Source organism: Neurospora crassa, linkage group V, assembly GCF_000182925.2.
Source record: "Neurospora crassa OR74A linkage group V, whole genome shotgun sequence".
NCBI classification, from domain to species: Eukaryota; Fungi; Ascomycota; class Sordariomycetes; order Sordariales; family Sordariaceae; genus Neurospora; species Neurospora crassa.
Window position 1 is genome coordinate 3,568,768 of NC_026505.1, and position 12,596 is coordinate 3,581,363.

Here is a 12,596-nt window from a genome sequence, read left to right on the forward strand (position 1 = left end):
TTGTCCTATATTTTTCAGTATACGATGCTCTCCAAGAAGCCCTAAATGGTGTGAGTTCGCGTTGAGGACGGAAACCATCGTTCTCCAACCTGGAGAAACACGCTGGAATTGAACTGTCGGAAGGATGATGAAGTTACAACGTACCGCTGGCGAACTGGCTTCAGATGAGGCTCAAAGACAGTCAGAAAGCCATCAAGCCTCATTCCCCCATTTTGTCTGCGATGGGCGGGCAAGCGCATTGTCTTTCTTCTCACGTGAACCCTGTCTTCTTTTTTTTCCTTTTCTAGCTTCTCGCACCCTTCTACTGCGCGTTTGCCATATCAACACCTACAATGGTTATGCGACCTGGACAATACGAAGGATGTCTAGTCTCTTACGATGCATTGACTAATGGTTCGGCGTTGACGACAACACCACCAACAAATCGTTAGCCCGCCACAGGCTTAGATTGCGATGGCAAAAATAAAGCCAAATCTAGGTATGGAATGTGGGAAGCAGCGTTGTCGGAAACCCAAAATAAGTGAGAGTCGAAATGTATAAATGGACAACGGGTTCCTGCATGAAAGAAGAAGAAGAGTAACACAGCATCTCAGCGTCACAATTACCATTCTTCTATCGTCCGCAGCGACTACCCCCCAGACTCCATCACCTTTCCAGCTCAGACCAAACCAACAGGAAAGCACCAACGATGCAGCTCCAGACCGTCCTTCTTTACGCCCTTCTGTCGGGCCTTCCGACTACCCTCGCCAACCCCATCAGCGAGGTCCGCGCCCCAGGCGAGCTCCATGAGGTTAGCAAGCACGGCAACAAGAAGGGTGGTCATGGTAACGGCGGCGGCAATGGCCATGGGAAGGGACATGGTAACGGCAACGGCAACGGCAACGGCGACGAATGGGTGGACCAGGGCCCATGGTGGTCTGTGACAGGCTTCTCTCGTCACTGGAACGATACCACGCACTCGGTTGAGCTCAACTTTGCCATCTGGGACTCGCGGGACAATAAAGAGGTGCCCTGCATTGTCAACGCCCACATTCCCGATGGACAAAACTACAAGTTTGCCGAGTTCCACTCACTGCCCTGCGCCAAACCCGATGCCGGGGCTGAAAAATATTTGATCTCGATGGGATACGTTGAGTATTTTGATGCTGGCATCATGAATATCTGCGAGTGGGTTGCCCCTTTCTTTTTTCTGAGACGGTTCGATACACCATTGATTTGTGGGCTATGCTGACAAACTTTGATTTTCAGTACCACTGTGGTCGACGGCGGACCTTCAGCGTCGACTTGGTTTTCGATTGAGGCCATCAACAGGCCTAGGGAACGCCTTTTCCCTGACTTCTTGAGGGTCCCTGTCGGGTTTACCGATCTCGGTTGTGTGTACGACAGGAGCCCTTACCCTTTGTAAGTGGTTATGGAGGCCATTACGATGGCAATGACGATGAAGATGATGCCTGGAACGACTGATTGGGCTACAAGAAATGAGGAAGTAGTTGAAATGACGAATATCATGTACACGCCGAATAGGACGTTTAGTGGGCTGTAGTTGCGCCGGTATCAGAGGCTGTTTATAAAGCAAAGTAAGACGTGAACAATTGGAGAGAAGAGAGAAAAGAGAAGAAAATGCCAACCGTTTCATTCTCCACGAAACCCCGATCGATCCCTCGATCCAAGCGGGCCAATCCTGATAATCCCAGAACTTTCAGCAGAGCCTGACTGACCCCACTGCCATCCCTCACTCACTCACTTGCTCACTCATCATCCTCATCCTTCCCATACGTCTCCTCAAACTGCTTCCACATAGCCTGATCTGCCGCTATCCTCCTCCTCATCCTCATGGTTTTCTCGTACTCGCGGATCCGGTGATCCGCCTCCAGCATACCGCCCAGTACCATACCAGACATTTGTATGTATCTGCAATTCTCATTTCATCAGTAACTGTCCCCCCTCTCTTTGGTCACCTAGTTCAGGTCACATAGCATCTCACTCGCGATCCAAAGAAGATAGAGTAGCAAAACAAACCTAAATGCGCAACGGGTGATAAAAACTGAGGAGGAAGTGACAAACAACAGAGAACAGAAAGAAAGAAAGAAAGAAAAGGAAGGAAAGAAAAAGGAAGATACATACACCTTGAACTGAATAGTAAATCCCCTATACATCGGAGACACGGCGTATCCAAGTCCGCCCAACATCGCTGAGGCCACACCCCACTTGAAGGCTCCGGACAAGGCGCCCTTGCATGCTTCCCATGAGGCTTGGTTGGCCTCTTCGTGCTTCCTGGTGTTTACGTCGAGTGGCCTGGACATTTTTGGTGTTTTGTGTGTTTGTCTTAGAGAGAGAGAGAGAGAGAGAGGTATATGGCGTGGGTGGAGGCCGTGTGAGTTGATAATGAGGGACTTCCTGGGGTGGTGGTGTTTGGAAGGGATTTGGGGTCGTTGAGCCTGACGGTTCTTGTGTGAATTTGTTTCGTTCGGCTTGTTAGTTGTATAAAGGTCGGTTTGAAGTGGTTTGGTGATTTACTCTCGGAAGGCCGTCTCCCGGAACGTATGAGATGTGGAGTGAGTCGTTGCCGGTGGATGCAACTGATAGAGATGGTTTTGCTGCCGATTGTCTTTCCTGACGAGCTGAATGTAACTTTATTGGTCTTTGTTTGATTACAGACGTTGTCGGCGTAAGGCTTCGGTGTCGTATAGTGTCTTTTGGGTATATAAATCACCAAGAGGAGGAAAAAGTAATGTACGTCACATGAACGACTGGGTCGTGCGAGGTTCCGTATCATTTCAAGGGATTTTCTTGCGCTTCCACTTTCCCCTCGATCCCCATTCTGTTGTCCGCTGTGGAGCCCGCGTACGTCCGACTTTCCGAAAGGGGAACTTTGTCAACAACCTGCATCAGGGGTAAATTCCCTAGGTATACATTCGCCAATTCGCAACATGTATCTGGTTTTCCATTCTTCACTTCAACTCTACGCCGTCGCTATAGCGAAATGATGGCAGCCGAACATGCGCGCAAAGTACCACGGTAAACGACATCACATGGTATCATTGCACTTCTATATCCAAACCTATAACTAACTCCCTTCCCACTTCCTTATACGCTGAGCGTTCCCTTGGTGCTAGGAACTTCACCCTCGCGACCCGCCACCCGGCTAGTAGCCTGCCTCGTGGCAACCGCAAGCGCCTTGAATGCGCTCTCAGCTCTGTGGTGGTCGTTGTCGCCGCGGAGGCAGTCGACGTGCACGGTAATGCGGGCAGCCCCGGCAAAGCTATGGATACAGTGGGGGATCATCTCGGTGCTGAGATCGCCAATCTTCTCGCGCTTAAGACCGAGGTCGACAACGGCAAAGGGACGGTTCGACAGATCGACGACGGCACGGCTGAGGGCCTCGTCGAGAGGGCAGTATGCGGATCCGAAGCGCGCGAGGCCGGTGGGTGTGCCGAGAGCCTTGGCAAAGGCGTAACCAAGAGCGATGCAGACGTCTTCGGCGGTATGGTGGTCGTCGACTATGAGAGGGACAAAGTCAATTCAGAGTTCTGGATGTTGTTCCACGAGGACTTCTGCGCCCAAGCCAAGTGTGTCTACTAACTGTGAAGGTCGCCCTTGCAAGCAAGCGCAAGACTCCAGCCGGCATGCTTGGCAAGCGCATGGAGCATGTGGTCAAGGAAACCAATGCCGGTATTGACGCTGATAGTTTGCGATTTGCTAGCCTGAGTGGCATGGCCGTCGGCGATACTGACGTTCAAGCGGGCGTCGGTCTCGGGAGGGAATGCGCCGCCATCAAGGTTGAGTGCGATCTGGATCTTGGTCTCGTTGGTGTCGCGTGCAAAGGCGGCCCAGCGGGGCGCGGGCTGTTCGGTGCTCATTTTGTCTGAATAGGGCGTCTGAGACTTCTGGGGACTGTAGACTCTTGGGATATCACCACGGCAGTGTGATCAATTGCGATGTAAGGATGGCGACAATAAAGGTGATCTTGGAAATTTTGGCGATTTCGGAGTGCCACCAGTGAGGGAACGCACCGATAGGCAATCGATATGGAATAGGTACCTCCACTAGTGCTGCCAACCCCGCGCTTACACTAGAAGGAAACTAGAGTTTCCTGCTCGCCTGCCGATCCCCAGCTGCCAATTAGAGATTTCAAGGCAGCCCCACGGCGAGCTGACAGACCCCACTGCCCCGTAACCGCGCTCAGCAGGCGTTGATACAGTGCTATATGCACAAGCTCTAGAGGTACCTTGGATTAACCGCGATAAGATAAGGCAGGGACCAATTCCGGTCCCAAAATTTTCCCCAGAAGTCGACCGAACTGAAGCGACAGCGTACAGGATACATTCGAGAGTATTCGTACTCCATCCACCCATCCATATCCCGAACCACCATTTCATCTATCGTTGATTTCTTACGACCTTATCAACGAATCAACCACAACTCACAATGGCGCCGACAAAAACGATAAAGAACAAGCACGCTGCGAACAAATCCGGCATCAAGGGCAGCAAAGATGCGGAGAGGTCGAGGAACGATGGAGTGCTCAAGTCCAAGGGAAAGCCGAAGGGCAAAGCTCACACTCTCGTGACTGCCAGCAAGGGCCGACCGAACATCCAGGAGCTTATCGCCAGGAAGAAGAAGAAGAAGACCTACAGCGAAAAGGAGCTTGCGATTCCGGAACTCAACATGATCACCCCCGTTGGTGTGACCAAGCCAAAGGGAAAGAAGAAGGGCAAGGTGTTTGTGGATGACAAGGTAAGCTGTCTTTCGTTAGCGTCTGGGGTCATATTGGTTTTTTGTTTTCTTGCTAGGTTTCAAGACCGGAAAGCATCAAGTAACTGACATGTTTTCCCCCTTTGTACAGGAGAGCATGGCCACTATCCTAGCCATCGTACAAGCAGAAAAGGAGGGCCAGATCGAGTCCAAGATGATCAAGGCGCGACAAATGGAGGAGATCCGCGAGGCGAGACGCGCTGAAGCCGAGAAGAAGGAGGCTGAGCGCAAGGCCAGACTCGAAGAGACTAAGGACTCGCTGCGCAAGAAGCGTAAGCGCAGCAAGCAATCGGGCGGTAGCAAGGGCGACGACGACGATGACTCCAGAGATGTCAAGGAGTTCTCGTCTGCGGGCACGAAAGCCGTTAAGTCGAAAAAGAAGAAGTCGGTATCCTTCGCTGCTCCCGAATAAATAATCAAGCAAGGATGCTGGGAGCTTTGAAGGTCCCTCCTGGGAATGGGCTGGGAGAATGAAGACAGGAAGGGTGGAAGTTTGTCGTGTAATACCTACACCAAGCATTTTTTCTTCGCATGTATGGCGTCTGGGCGTTTATATCAATCAAAGTCTGGCGGCGGGTAGGATGGCTTGGCTGGGGGAACAGTTCTGACTGATTTTGTGTGTGGAAATTAAAGATACCAATTGGGCACGCCAGCCTTGGTCCAGCCTCTTTTTCTCATGAGTCGGTAGATGTTATTAGGTGAAACCGTCAGGATGGTGTAGTTCGTGGCTCGCATAAGCCATCAATGAACGTACGTTCGAACCTGTATCCAAGTCGAAAGCGCGAATCTAAGTCTATGTGCAGCCCCAATGTGCCTTGAAGCGCGTCTAGACCCTTTAGGCCCAATCGATGGACCCATCTCTATAGCTAATCTATGTACAGTCTTCGTTCTTTTCAAGTGTTCATTCCACCACCATCTATTGATCCACATCGAGAATCTGCAACTTTCGCTGCACAGGGTCGAAGTGAGTTCTGAACTGGCTATCGAACTTGTCACAAGCATCCGGCTTGATGGCGTCCAAGTCAATATCGAAAGCCATCTTGTTCAGGAAGTTGCAGATCTAGACAACAAATCAGCAAAAAGTTACCGGAAAGTGAGGCAAAAAGAAACTTACAGGACGAGTATGCCATCGTCCGCCACCAAGTTCGAACCATGAAAGATGTCCGCCGAGAGACGTGAGGCAAAGTACCGTGTAGGGGTTCTGCTTGATCTCTTGGTAGGGAATGGCCTCCTCAACAGCGATCTAGTAATTTGTCAGCTCTATACTCATGGGGGTTTCAAACTGCACTCTTGAGGGAAAAGGAGAAGATATGCTCACCGGATCATCAGCGGCAGAGAGGGCCATAAAGGGAATCCTGATGCCTAAGACAGCGTCACAAGAGGAAGCATCGCGGTAGTAGGCGTCCTCGGTGGGGTAACCCCAGGTTACGGTCTGCACTTCACGATCAAACTCGTTCAGGTAGGTGATGTTCTGTATCCTGTCATAGTCAAGGTTGGTGTACTTGAGCACGGTCTCCTTGTGGTTCGCAACCAGCTTCTTCATGTTGGCTGCAAAATGACATGTGAGTCAGTATCACTGTTAAGCAGTATGAAATTAGTTGGTTGAACTTACTCCCCATCACCCGTTGGTAAAGTCTTCCCAGGTGAGTTCGCCGTAAAGCTCTGTTGGTGACATCTAGGTTGAACGGGTTTCCAACCGCAACTGCACCCTTCAGCAGACAACCCTCTCCTTCCTCTCCGACATACTGTATCGGATACATTAGTGGAGGTTCGAAAAAGTTGCCTACATTGACGGTTCAAGTTACCTACATTAGTTAAAATGTTCGCACCCAAAGAAAAGCCAACGCCAAAAAGGGGTCGGTTGGGAAAATTCTGTCTGGCCCATTTCACAACTTGTCGAATATCCCATGTGGCCCTGGCATTGAAAAAGAGACCGCTTGTCACGGCGCTGTTGGCGCATCCACGAGAGTTGACCACGCAGATTTCCCACTTGCCACTCTCAACAAGAGGCAAAATGGCGTGACGGAGATAGATTTCATGCGAGCCTCCGGACAAACCGTGGAGCACGATAAGCATAGGTTTGCTGTCATCCGAAGGTAGGTTGGCGAAATCTTGTTCGGAGAAGTAAGCAGTCCTAGGAGGTAGTTTCTCTTCAAAGTCCTGGTGCGGCTCAGTCACAAAATCGACAGTGAAAGTGCCGGCGTAGAGCTTGTGATCTGAATCGAAGATCTTCCGGCGATAGTAGATCTGGGGACCATGCTCCTTAACCACAGTCCACATGGTCTGGACATGTCCGTTGAACAGAAGCGGGTTCAGTTGGCATGGCGGAGTGGCCTGTTCGCAGACCTTGAGTAAGTCGGTTGTCGTGCCATCCTTCTGCTGGAGTGTAAGTGGCGATGTGTGGTGGGTGAAAGAGATCTTGGCGCGACCGAACCAGTCCATGATTACGCCTAAACGACCGTTGATCCGGCCTACCCGTACAAGTGTTGGAGAGGAAATTGTGAAGAGGATAAGAGCTGAAAGAGTAGGGCTAAAGGAAGGAATATCAAAAGCTTGCGGATGACCGACAAATAAACTTCTATTTATACCGACTTCAAAGTGCCGAGGTAAAAAGAGATGACCGCAAAGTCAATCTTTTGGCGGCGGTTCTTGACCTGGCGCTGACCCCCCCCCCCCCACTATACCGTTATCACGATGTTGATGACGATGACAACAAATCGCGGCTTGGAACTACTTTACTTGATGTTACCTTTGGATTTCAACCTTCAATTCAAAATATCGCGCCTCAAGACGGATTCCCCAGCCTATTGACTCGTCCCTTTTCAGCCCACGGCGCGGGTGAGCTCCCAAGGTTCGAAAGTCTACCTAGTCCGGTTCCATCCCATCTTCGTTTCCGTCTCCACAGCATCATGCCCTGATGGGCCCCAAACAGTCGGGAGGACAGCGAGTGGTACGAGTGGGAAACTCGGCATTCCTTGTTGCATCCAGTCGATTTCCGTCCCCTGCCCTGTCTTCCCGTCGGACCTGCAGCCCGCCCAGCAAATGCGGATTCTGGTGATGCCTGCCCTGCCTGCTATGTATTGTGGGCCACATAATACCCGTCATCGGGCGCCAATCAGCAGAAAGATAGCGTCTGTGGACGCATGGACTGTCCTTGCCGCGGCGGCAGCGCGCTAACAGTCAGACACGGCAGTAGCAACCACGCAGACATCAACTGGAAGCAAGCTGCTCTTCTTCCTGCCAACATCACAGACACTTTGCAAACTTTCGTCGCCTCTGTCAAATCCTTCCTTTAGAAGAACATTGACCATGCTACGCTCCTAGCGACCGTCATCTGTCACATTCGCCCCCAGTATTTGAGTAACCCGACACCGATAGCGCGCAGTTCCTACCGCCGATGCACGAACTTATTTACGCCCGCCGCGACCCGAAGAGACAGAGACCACTCTCCAATTGACAAATGCCATGACATATCACGATGCGATGCCCCCGGGGCAGCCATACGGCATTTACTCTCAACAGAATCAGAATCAGCAACCGCAGCAGCAGCAGCAAGCTCAACAAGCCTTTCAGCCCGTTGCCGGATATCACCATCAGCACCACCAGCAGCAATACGTGAATGGCTACCAGAATGGGCACCCTCAGTATCTTCAACAATCTCAGCATAGTCAGCAACCACAGGTCCCGTACGCGCAGTCAGCCTATCCCCAGGCGCAACCTACCTTTGATGCCAGTAATCCGGTCAACCTGTCGAATTATAGCTCCAAGCCTACCACGTCGTTCGCACATACCCCGCAAACGACAACGGCGCCCGTTCAATTCGTCGATCCTTCGTTCCTCCAAAAGCAATATGTCCCGCCTGTACAAACAAATCGTATCCTTCCAGCACCTCATTCGATGACCTTGCCAAGTCCTCAGCTACCTCTGCCTCAAATTTCGCGGCACAATCAGCAAATACCGCTGCAACAGATTCAACAGACAACAAATCAGCATGACCAACAGCAGCGACAATACCAAAAGCAGCAGCAGCAGCAGCAGCAGCAGCAGCAGCAGCAGCAGCGAAACACATCGAATCAACATCACCAACAACAGGCACGACAACAACCATACTCTCAACCTTCACAACCCCAGAGCTCCCCGCATGTACAGACACAACAGTTGCATCAGCCGATCTCTCGGTCGAACGGCCATAGGCCAGATGAGAGGCTCCTACAACCCCAAGCGACGCCTGCTGAAAGGGCTACGCCACGCGGGCCAGGTCGGCCCCCTTCTGTCGCGAAATCATCTGCTTCGGCGCAAAGAACCGGCCATGTCGAGACGCTGCCACTGTTGCTATGTGTGGCCGAAGACTGCTTCGCCAAAGCACACGCTGCAGCCTCCGGAATTGCGAGGTCAATGTCAGATAGTGAGGTCAAAGGATACCATAAGATGGTAGCGACGGGCCTGGGCTGTCTTGAAGTCGCCATGAACTCTAACAAGCTGTGGCCGCGTCTCGAAGCTAGACTTTGTCTTAGATACGCCAGTGTTCTCATAGAGGAAACCACCAATATTATGGAGGCCGAAACTGCTCTTACCCGGGGCATTTTGGTCTGCGAAAAGGTATGTCACTCGAGGACAGTGGGCAGCAGATTTCTGAAGATGGCTTAAGGCTGACTCTAAATAACAGCATCGTTTCATCGACCTCAAATACTGCTCTCAGTTTCTCTTGATGAAGACTCTTTTTCAACGCAATCCAAGAGCAGCGTTCAAGTCACTTGATACCCATATAATGGATGCTACTATGTACAAACACGCACCATGGGTCTATGCATTTCGCTTTCTGAAAGCCGCGTTTCATATTCAGTCAGGAACTGCTGCTGATCACCATGCGCTGGAAAACTTGCGCCGGATGGCGTCGATTGCGACAACAAGGGATGAGAAGGCTATGTTTGTCATGGTAATGCTCCTGGAAGGACTGTCTCATCTCAACACGATGAAGGATGACTGGATCAACCGTGTTCAAAATTGTATTGCCCAGGCACAGAAACTGCAATTTGATGATGCTGCTCACATTCCTCAGCTCGACGCACTTCTACTGTTGCTCGATCTTGCTTGCAGCCTTCGGCAAAAGTCTCACAGAGATGCTGCTCAAAAGCTGAGCGTCCTTCAGAGCAAGCTAGAGGAACTGCGTAACCTTCCAAGCTGGTCCTCAGTTTCGCATGAGCTTCTTCTTCCCATCAGACGCGTTGTCAACGACGCTGCTCCGACACTCAGCCGCGATACAGAGGCCGTCCTCCGGCGTGGGGATGGCGCCTTCGATTACTTAGTGTTATCAGCTCTGGGAAAACAAGGGTCGTTCGCAATGGCGTAAGTGAATCGGTATTTGACAAGTAGGTACACTTGAATACTGATCATTACGCAGGTACATCTTCAACGGCATAGTGGCACTTTACAAATCTACTACCTTGGGAAGAAGCTCGACAATCTGGACAGAAGCTGTGCGGCTGTTGGAAGGTACGCATTAGTGAGCGCCGGTTTCATATTCAATTCCGCTAACCTGTTACTCAGACAAGAACTCGGGCTCGGGACCGAAACCGCTTCCGGATGCTCTCGCGCATACCCAGTGGGCAAAGAGTGTAAGCAACTATGCTCAAGTCCTGATTGGACTGCAAGCCGCCACTCTCTCGGACTGGCGGAAGGTGAAGGCGTGTCTCGATGCGTTGGGTACGGCGCAACAGCCAGAAGGGTTCTTGGATGTGCTGACTCTTTACCTGACCGGAGTCTTTAAACAAGGAACCTGCAAACTTGGGGAAGCACTTGTGATCTGGAAAGACCCGAGATTCGCAATGGACCGGAGTGGACTACCGCAAAATAACACGAGCCACATCATTTCGGAACTATGCATCCTAGCTGCGCTGAATCGGATCTGGATCATGCAAGCGCCAGCACAAAGAAATGATGGAGAAACCGCACATCTCCTGGATTTTCTACGGCCGCTCTGTGAGGATAATCCTGATCTGGATATCAGGATTACATACAACCTGGTGCTCGCCTCCATTACGCTGGATCCGCCGCTGCCGATCAACCAGGTCAAGCAGCACATGAAGCTATCGCTCAACGGCGCGCAAAACACCAGCAACACACATTTCCTGTCGATCGCGTTGAACATTATGCGTAACAAGCTGTTCGAAAATGTCGTTGGAGAACAGGCGCTGAAAAGCGCAAGAGCAGGCACAGCACAGGCAAAGAAGAGCGGAAATCTTTTGTGGATGAGCGTGGCCGAGGGTATGCTCGCACAGTCTCTCGAACAACAAGGGCTCAAGGAAGAGGCAGAAAAGACACGCGAAGACGGAATTCGGCTGGCCAACGAGGCTCGTCTTCGAACACAGGTGGAATAAGAGCTTGGAGGTATCTTGGTGGTGAGGGGGTAGCGTTGGCTTTACATTGTATTCGGTAGCGTTATGTGTTCTAGCGATGTGGGGCGCACCGGTTGGAGTTTCTTGTCGACGGGGTATGGTGCATGTAAGCGATCTGTCAATTCTTAGATCGGAGTGACTGGAGCATGATCCGACGAGAAACAATTAGAGGGGTATTATCTAATGGGCATGGAGGAGTATGCATTTGCAAAACGATACCCAGGCATATCTCTGTAGTTGATCAAGGCATGGAGAATCTTCGTATACAGTACATGCAAAAACCCCGGAGCTGGAATTCGTGACGGCTAAATGTCAGGACGTGACGACCTGGAATCGAACATTTTGTGGGGCACTGTGATGCCCGGCCCCATAAAAAATGACAGCAAGCTCCACCGAATGGAGCGGCGCTAGTGGATGATAAACCCCAGCAAAAAAATAAATCCAGGTATAGACGAGACCGATAACGATAGTAAACATAGTTCCGTAGTGTGAAGATTGTCGTTGTTTTGCCTCCCCCAAGTTGACCGGCCCCTCCGAGAAACCGGCAACCAAGCCATTCTTTTTTCGTTTTCTTGTCTCTCCGCTCTCCCCCTCCTTTATCCTTGGACGTGGAGGACTTTGTGCTGGCAGCGTTGAAAGAGATTACTTTACGGCAATTCGAGACTCGCTCGCTTCGTAGAGTAACCATCCGAAGCACGACCCAGTCCGGATTCTCGATTTCAGTCGCAAACGCCGACCCGAAGTCGCAGAGATGTTGCAACTGACCAGCAAGACGCGCCGCACGATCAAGCCGCACATTCTCCGCACGTCATGTCTCACCCTAATTTCGAATGCTCACCCGAGGCCCGCCCCTCTCTACAATCCTGCTAGGCTCTACTCGACTGAGCAGCCAGACAAGCCGAGCTCACCAGCTAACGCTCTCGAACTCAAAGACAACGACTTCAAGCCTGCACCGGGCAAGCAGCGCCTACACCCACGGGCCCTTAGGGGTAAAACCACTAAAAGGCGAGGCGGGGCGCCCAATACACAGCCGTTGACCAACTTCTTGAAGGACCTCGAGACAGGAAGCCTGAACGCTGGGCAGCAAGAACAAGCAACGACAACAACACCAGAAGCGCGTGAACCCACAACGACAGACGGCGCTCAAGATGGCACACCAGAAGCGGCAGAGGGAGATTCCAAGAAAAAGGGAAAGCAGGCGAAGAAGTCAAAGCTGAAGCCAAGCAGTTCCCCTGCTGCTGTTGCCAGTGATCCTAAACTGATGCAACGAGCTACGGCGGTACTACGGAAGGTGCTTGAAAAGGAGCTGCGTGCCGAGCAGGAGAGCGTAGGATCGGAGGCGGACAAAGACAAGTCTAAACCTGGCAAGAAGAAGAAGCAAAAGTCAACAGAGACAAAACCCACGGAACCGAAGAGTTTGATAAGAAGATTGCAGACCAACGGTAA

At 51.4% G+C, this 12,596-nt stretch overlaps 6 protein-coding genes across 7 annotated transcripts; 3 read left to right on the forward strand and 3 right to left on the reverse strand.

Moving 5' to 3' along the window:
* The first annotated feature begins 49 nt into the window (after positions 1 to 49).
* On the forward strand, positions 50 to 1,647 carry NCU01298. Of its 2 annotated transcripts, XM_011396203.1 has the most exons (3): positions 50 to 534; positions 594 to 1,167; positions 1,249 to 1,647. In XM_011396203.1, the coding sequence occupies exons 2-3, from the start codon at positions 689 to 691 to the stop codon at positions 1,403 to 1,405; spliced, it is 636 nt and encodes a 211-aa protein (XP_011394505.1). In that variant the 5' UTR covers positions 50 to 534; positions 594 to 688; the 3' UTR covers positions 1,406 to 1,647. The 2 variants fall into 2 exon arrangements, with proteins under 2 accessions (XP_011394505.1, XP_011394506.1); XM_011396204.1 differs by having other exon boundaries at positions 50 to 1,167.
* NCU01299 (hypothetical protein) lies at positions 1,598 to 2,755 on the reverse strand. Its single transcript, XM_956292.2, has 2 exons — positions 2,125 to 2,755; positions 1,598 to 1,911 (listed from the first exon to the last, which is right to left on the reverse strand). Exons 1-2 carry the CDS (start codon positions 2,301 to 2,303, stop codon positions 1,749 to 1,751), a joined length of 342 nt encoding a protein of 113 aa, XP_961385.1. The 5' UTR covers positions 2,304 to 2,755; the 3' UTR covers positions 1,598 to 1,748.
* On the reverse strand, positions 2,682 to 3,971 carry NCU01300 (imidazoleglycerol-phosphate dehydratase). The gene is made up of 2 exons (XM_956293.2): positions 3,584 to 3,971; positions 2,682 to 3,500 (listed from the first exon to the last, which is right to left on the reverse strand). The coding sequence occupies exons 1-2, from the start codon at positions 3,858 to 3,860 to the stop codon at positions 3,088 to 3,090; spliced, it is 690 nt and encodes a 229-aa protein (XP_961386.1). The 5' UTR covers positions 3,861 to 3,971; the 3' UTR covers positions 2,682 to 3,087.
* A 328-nt stretch (positions 3,972 to 4,299) lies between these two features.
* Positions 4,300 to 5,514, forward strand: NCU01301 (60S ribosomal subunit assembly/export protein loc-1). The gene is made up of 2 exons (XM_956294.2): positions 4,300 to 4,737; positions 4,847 to 5,514. Exons 1-2 carry the CDS (start codon positions 4,429 to 4,431, stop codon positions 5,165 to 5,167), a joined length of 630 nt encoding a protein of 209 aa, XP_961387.1. The 5' UTR covers positions 4,300 to 4,428; the 3' UTR covers positions 5,168 to 5,514.
* Positions 5,359 to 7,427, reverse strand: NCU01302 (hydrolase). The gene is made up of 5 exons (XM_956295.3): positions 6,565 to 7,427; positions 6,368 to 6,500; positions 6,074 to 6,303; positions 5,870 to 5,998; positions 5,359 to 5,815 (listed from the first exon to the last, which is right to left on the reverse strand). Exons 1-5 carry the CDS (start codon positions 7,195 to 7,197, stop codon positions 5,672 to 5,674), a joined length of 1,269 nt encoding a protein of 422 aa, XP_961388.2. The 5' UTR covers positions 7,198 to 7,427; the 3' UTR covers positions 5,359 to 5,671.
* Positions 7,428 to 7,957: 530 nt separating this feature from the next.
* Positions 7,958 to 11,466, forward strand: NCU01303 (hypothetical protein). Its single transcript, XM_956296.2, has 4 exons — positions 7,958 to 9,354; positions 9,422 to 10,101; positions 10,157 to 10,248; positions 10,303 to 11,466. The coding sequence occupies exons 1-4, from the start codon at positions 8,221 to 8,223 to the stop codon at positions 11,130 to 11,132; spliced, it is 2,736 nt and encodes a 911-aa protein (XP_961389.1). The 5' UTR covers positions 7,958 to 8,220; the 3' UTR covers positions 11,133 to 11,466.
* Positions 11,467 to 12,596: the final 1,130 nt, after the last annotated feature.

Coding starts and splice junctions, on each gene's coding strand:
- NCU01298 (XM_011396204.1), top strand. CDS start 689: ATGCAGCTCCAGACCGTCCTTCTTTACGCCCTTCTGTCGGGCCTTCCG. Junction 1,168..1,248: donor GGCATCATGAATATCTGCGA/GTGGGTTGCCCC, acceptor TTTGATTTTCAG/TACCACTGTGGTCGACGGCG.
- NCU01299 (XM_956292.2), bottom strand. CDS start 2,303: ATGTCCAGGCCACTCGACGTAAACACCAGGAAGCACGAAGAGGCCAAC. Junction 1,912..2,124: donor TTTACTATTCAGTTCAAGGT/GTATGTATCTTC, acceptor TGAGAATTGCAG/ATACATACAAATGTCTGGTA.
- NCU01300 (XM_956293.2), bottom strand. CDS start 3,860: ATGAGCACCGAACAGCCCGCGCCCCGCTGGGCCGCCTTTGCACGCGAC. Junction 3,501..3,583: donor TTGCAAGGGCGACCTTCACA/GTTAGTAGACAC, acceptor TCCCTCTCATAG/TCGACGACCACCATACCGCC.
- NCU01301 (XM_956294.2), top strand. CDS start 4,429: ATGGCGCCGACAAAAACGATAAAGAACAAGCACGCTGCGAACAAATCC. Junction 4,738..4,846: donor AGGTGTTTGTGGATGACAAG/GTAAGCTGTCTT, acceptor CCCTTTGTACAG/GAGAGCATGGCCACTATCCT.
- NCU01302 (XM_956295.3), bottom strand. CDS start 7,197: ATGGACTGGTTCGGTCGCGCCAAGATCTCTTTCACCCACCACACATCG. Junction 6,501..6,564: donor GTGCGAACATTTTAACTAAT/GTAGGTAACTTG, acceptor TATCCGATACAG/TATGTCGGAGAGGAAGGAGA. Junction 6,304..6,367: donor TTACCAACGGGTGATGGGGA/GTAAGTTCAACC, acceptor GTCATTTTGCAG/CCAACATGAAGAAGCTGGTT.
- NCU01303 (XM_956296.2), top strand. CDS start 8,221: ATGACATATCACGATGCGATGCCCCCGGGGCAGCCATACGGCATTTAC. Junction 9,355..9,421: donor GCATTTTGGTCTGCGAAAAG/GTATGTCACTCG, acceptor TCTAAATAACAG/CATCGTTTCATCGACCTCAA. Junction 10,102..10,156: donor CAAGGGTCGTTCGCAATGGC/GTAAGTGAATCG, acceptor ATCATTACGCAG/GTACATCTTCAACGGCATAG.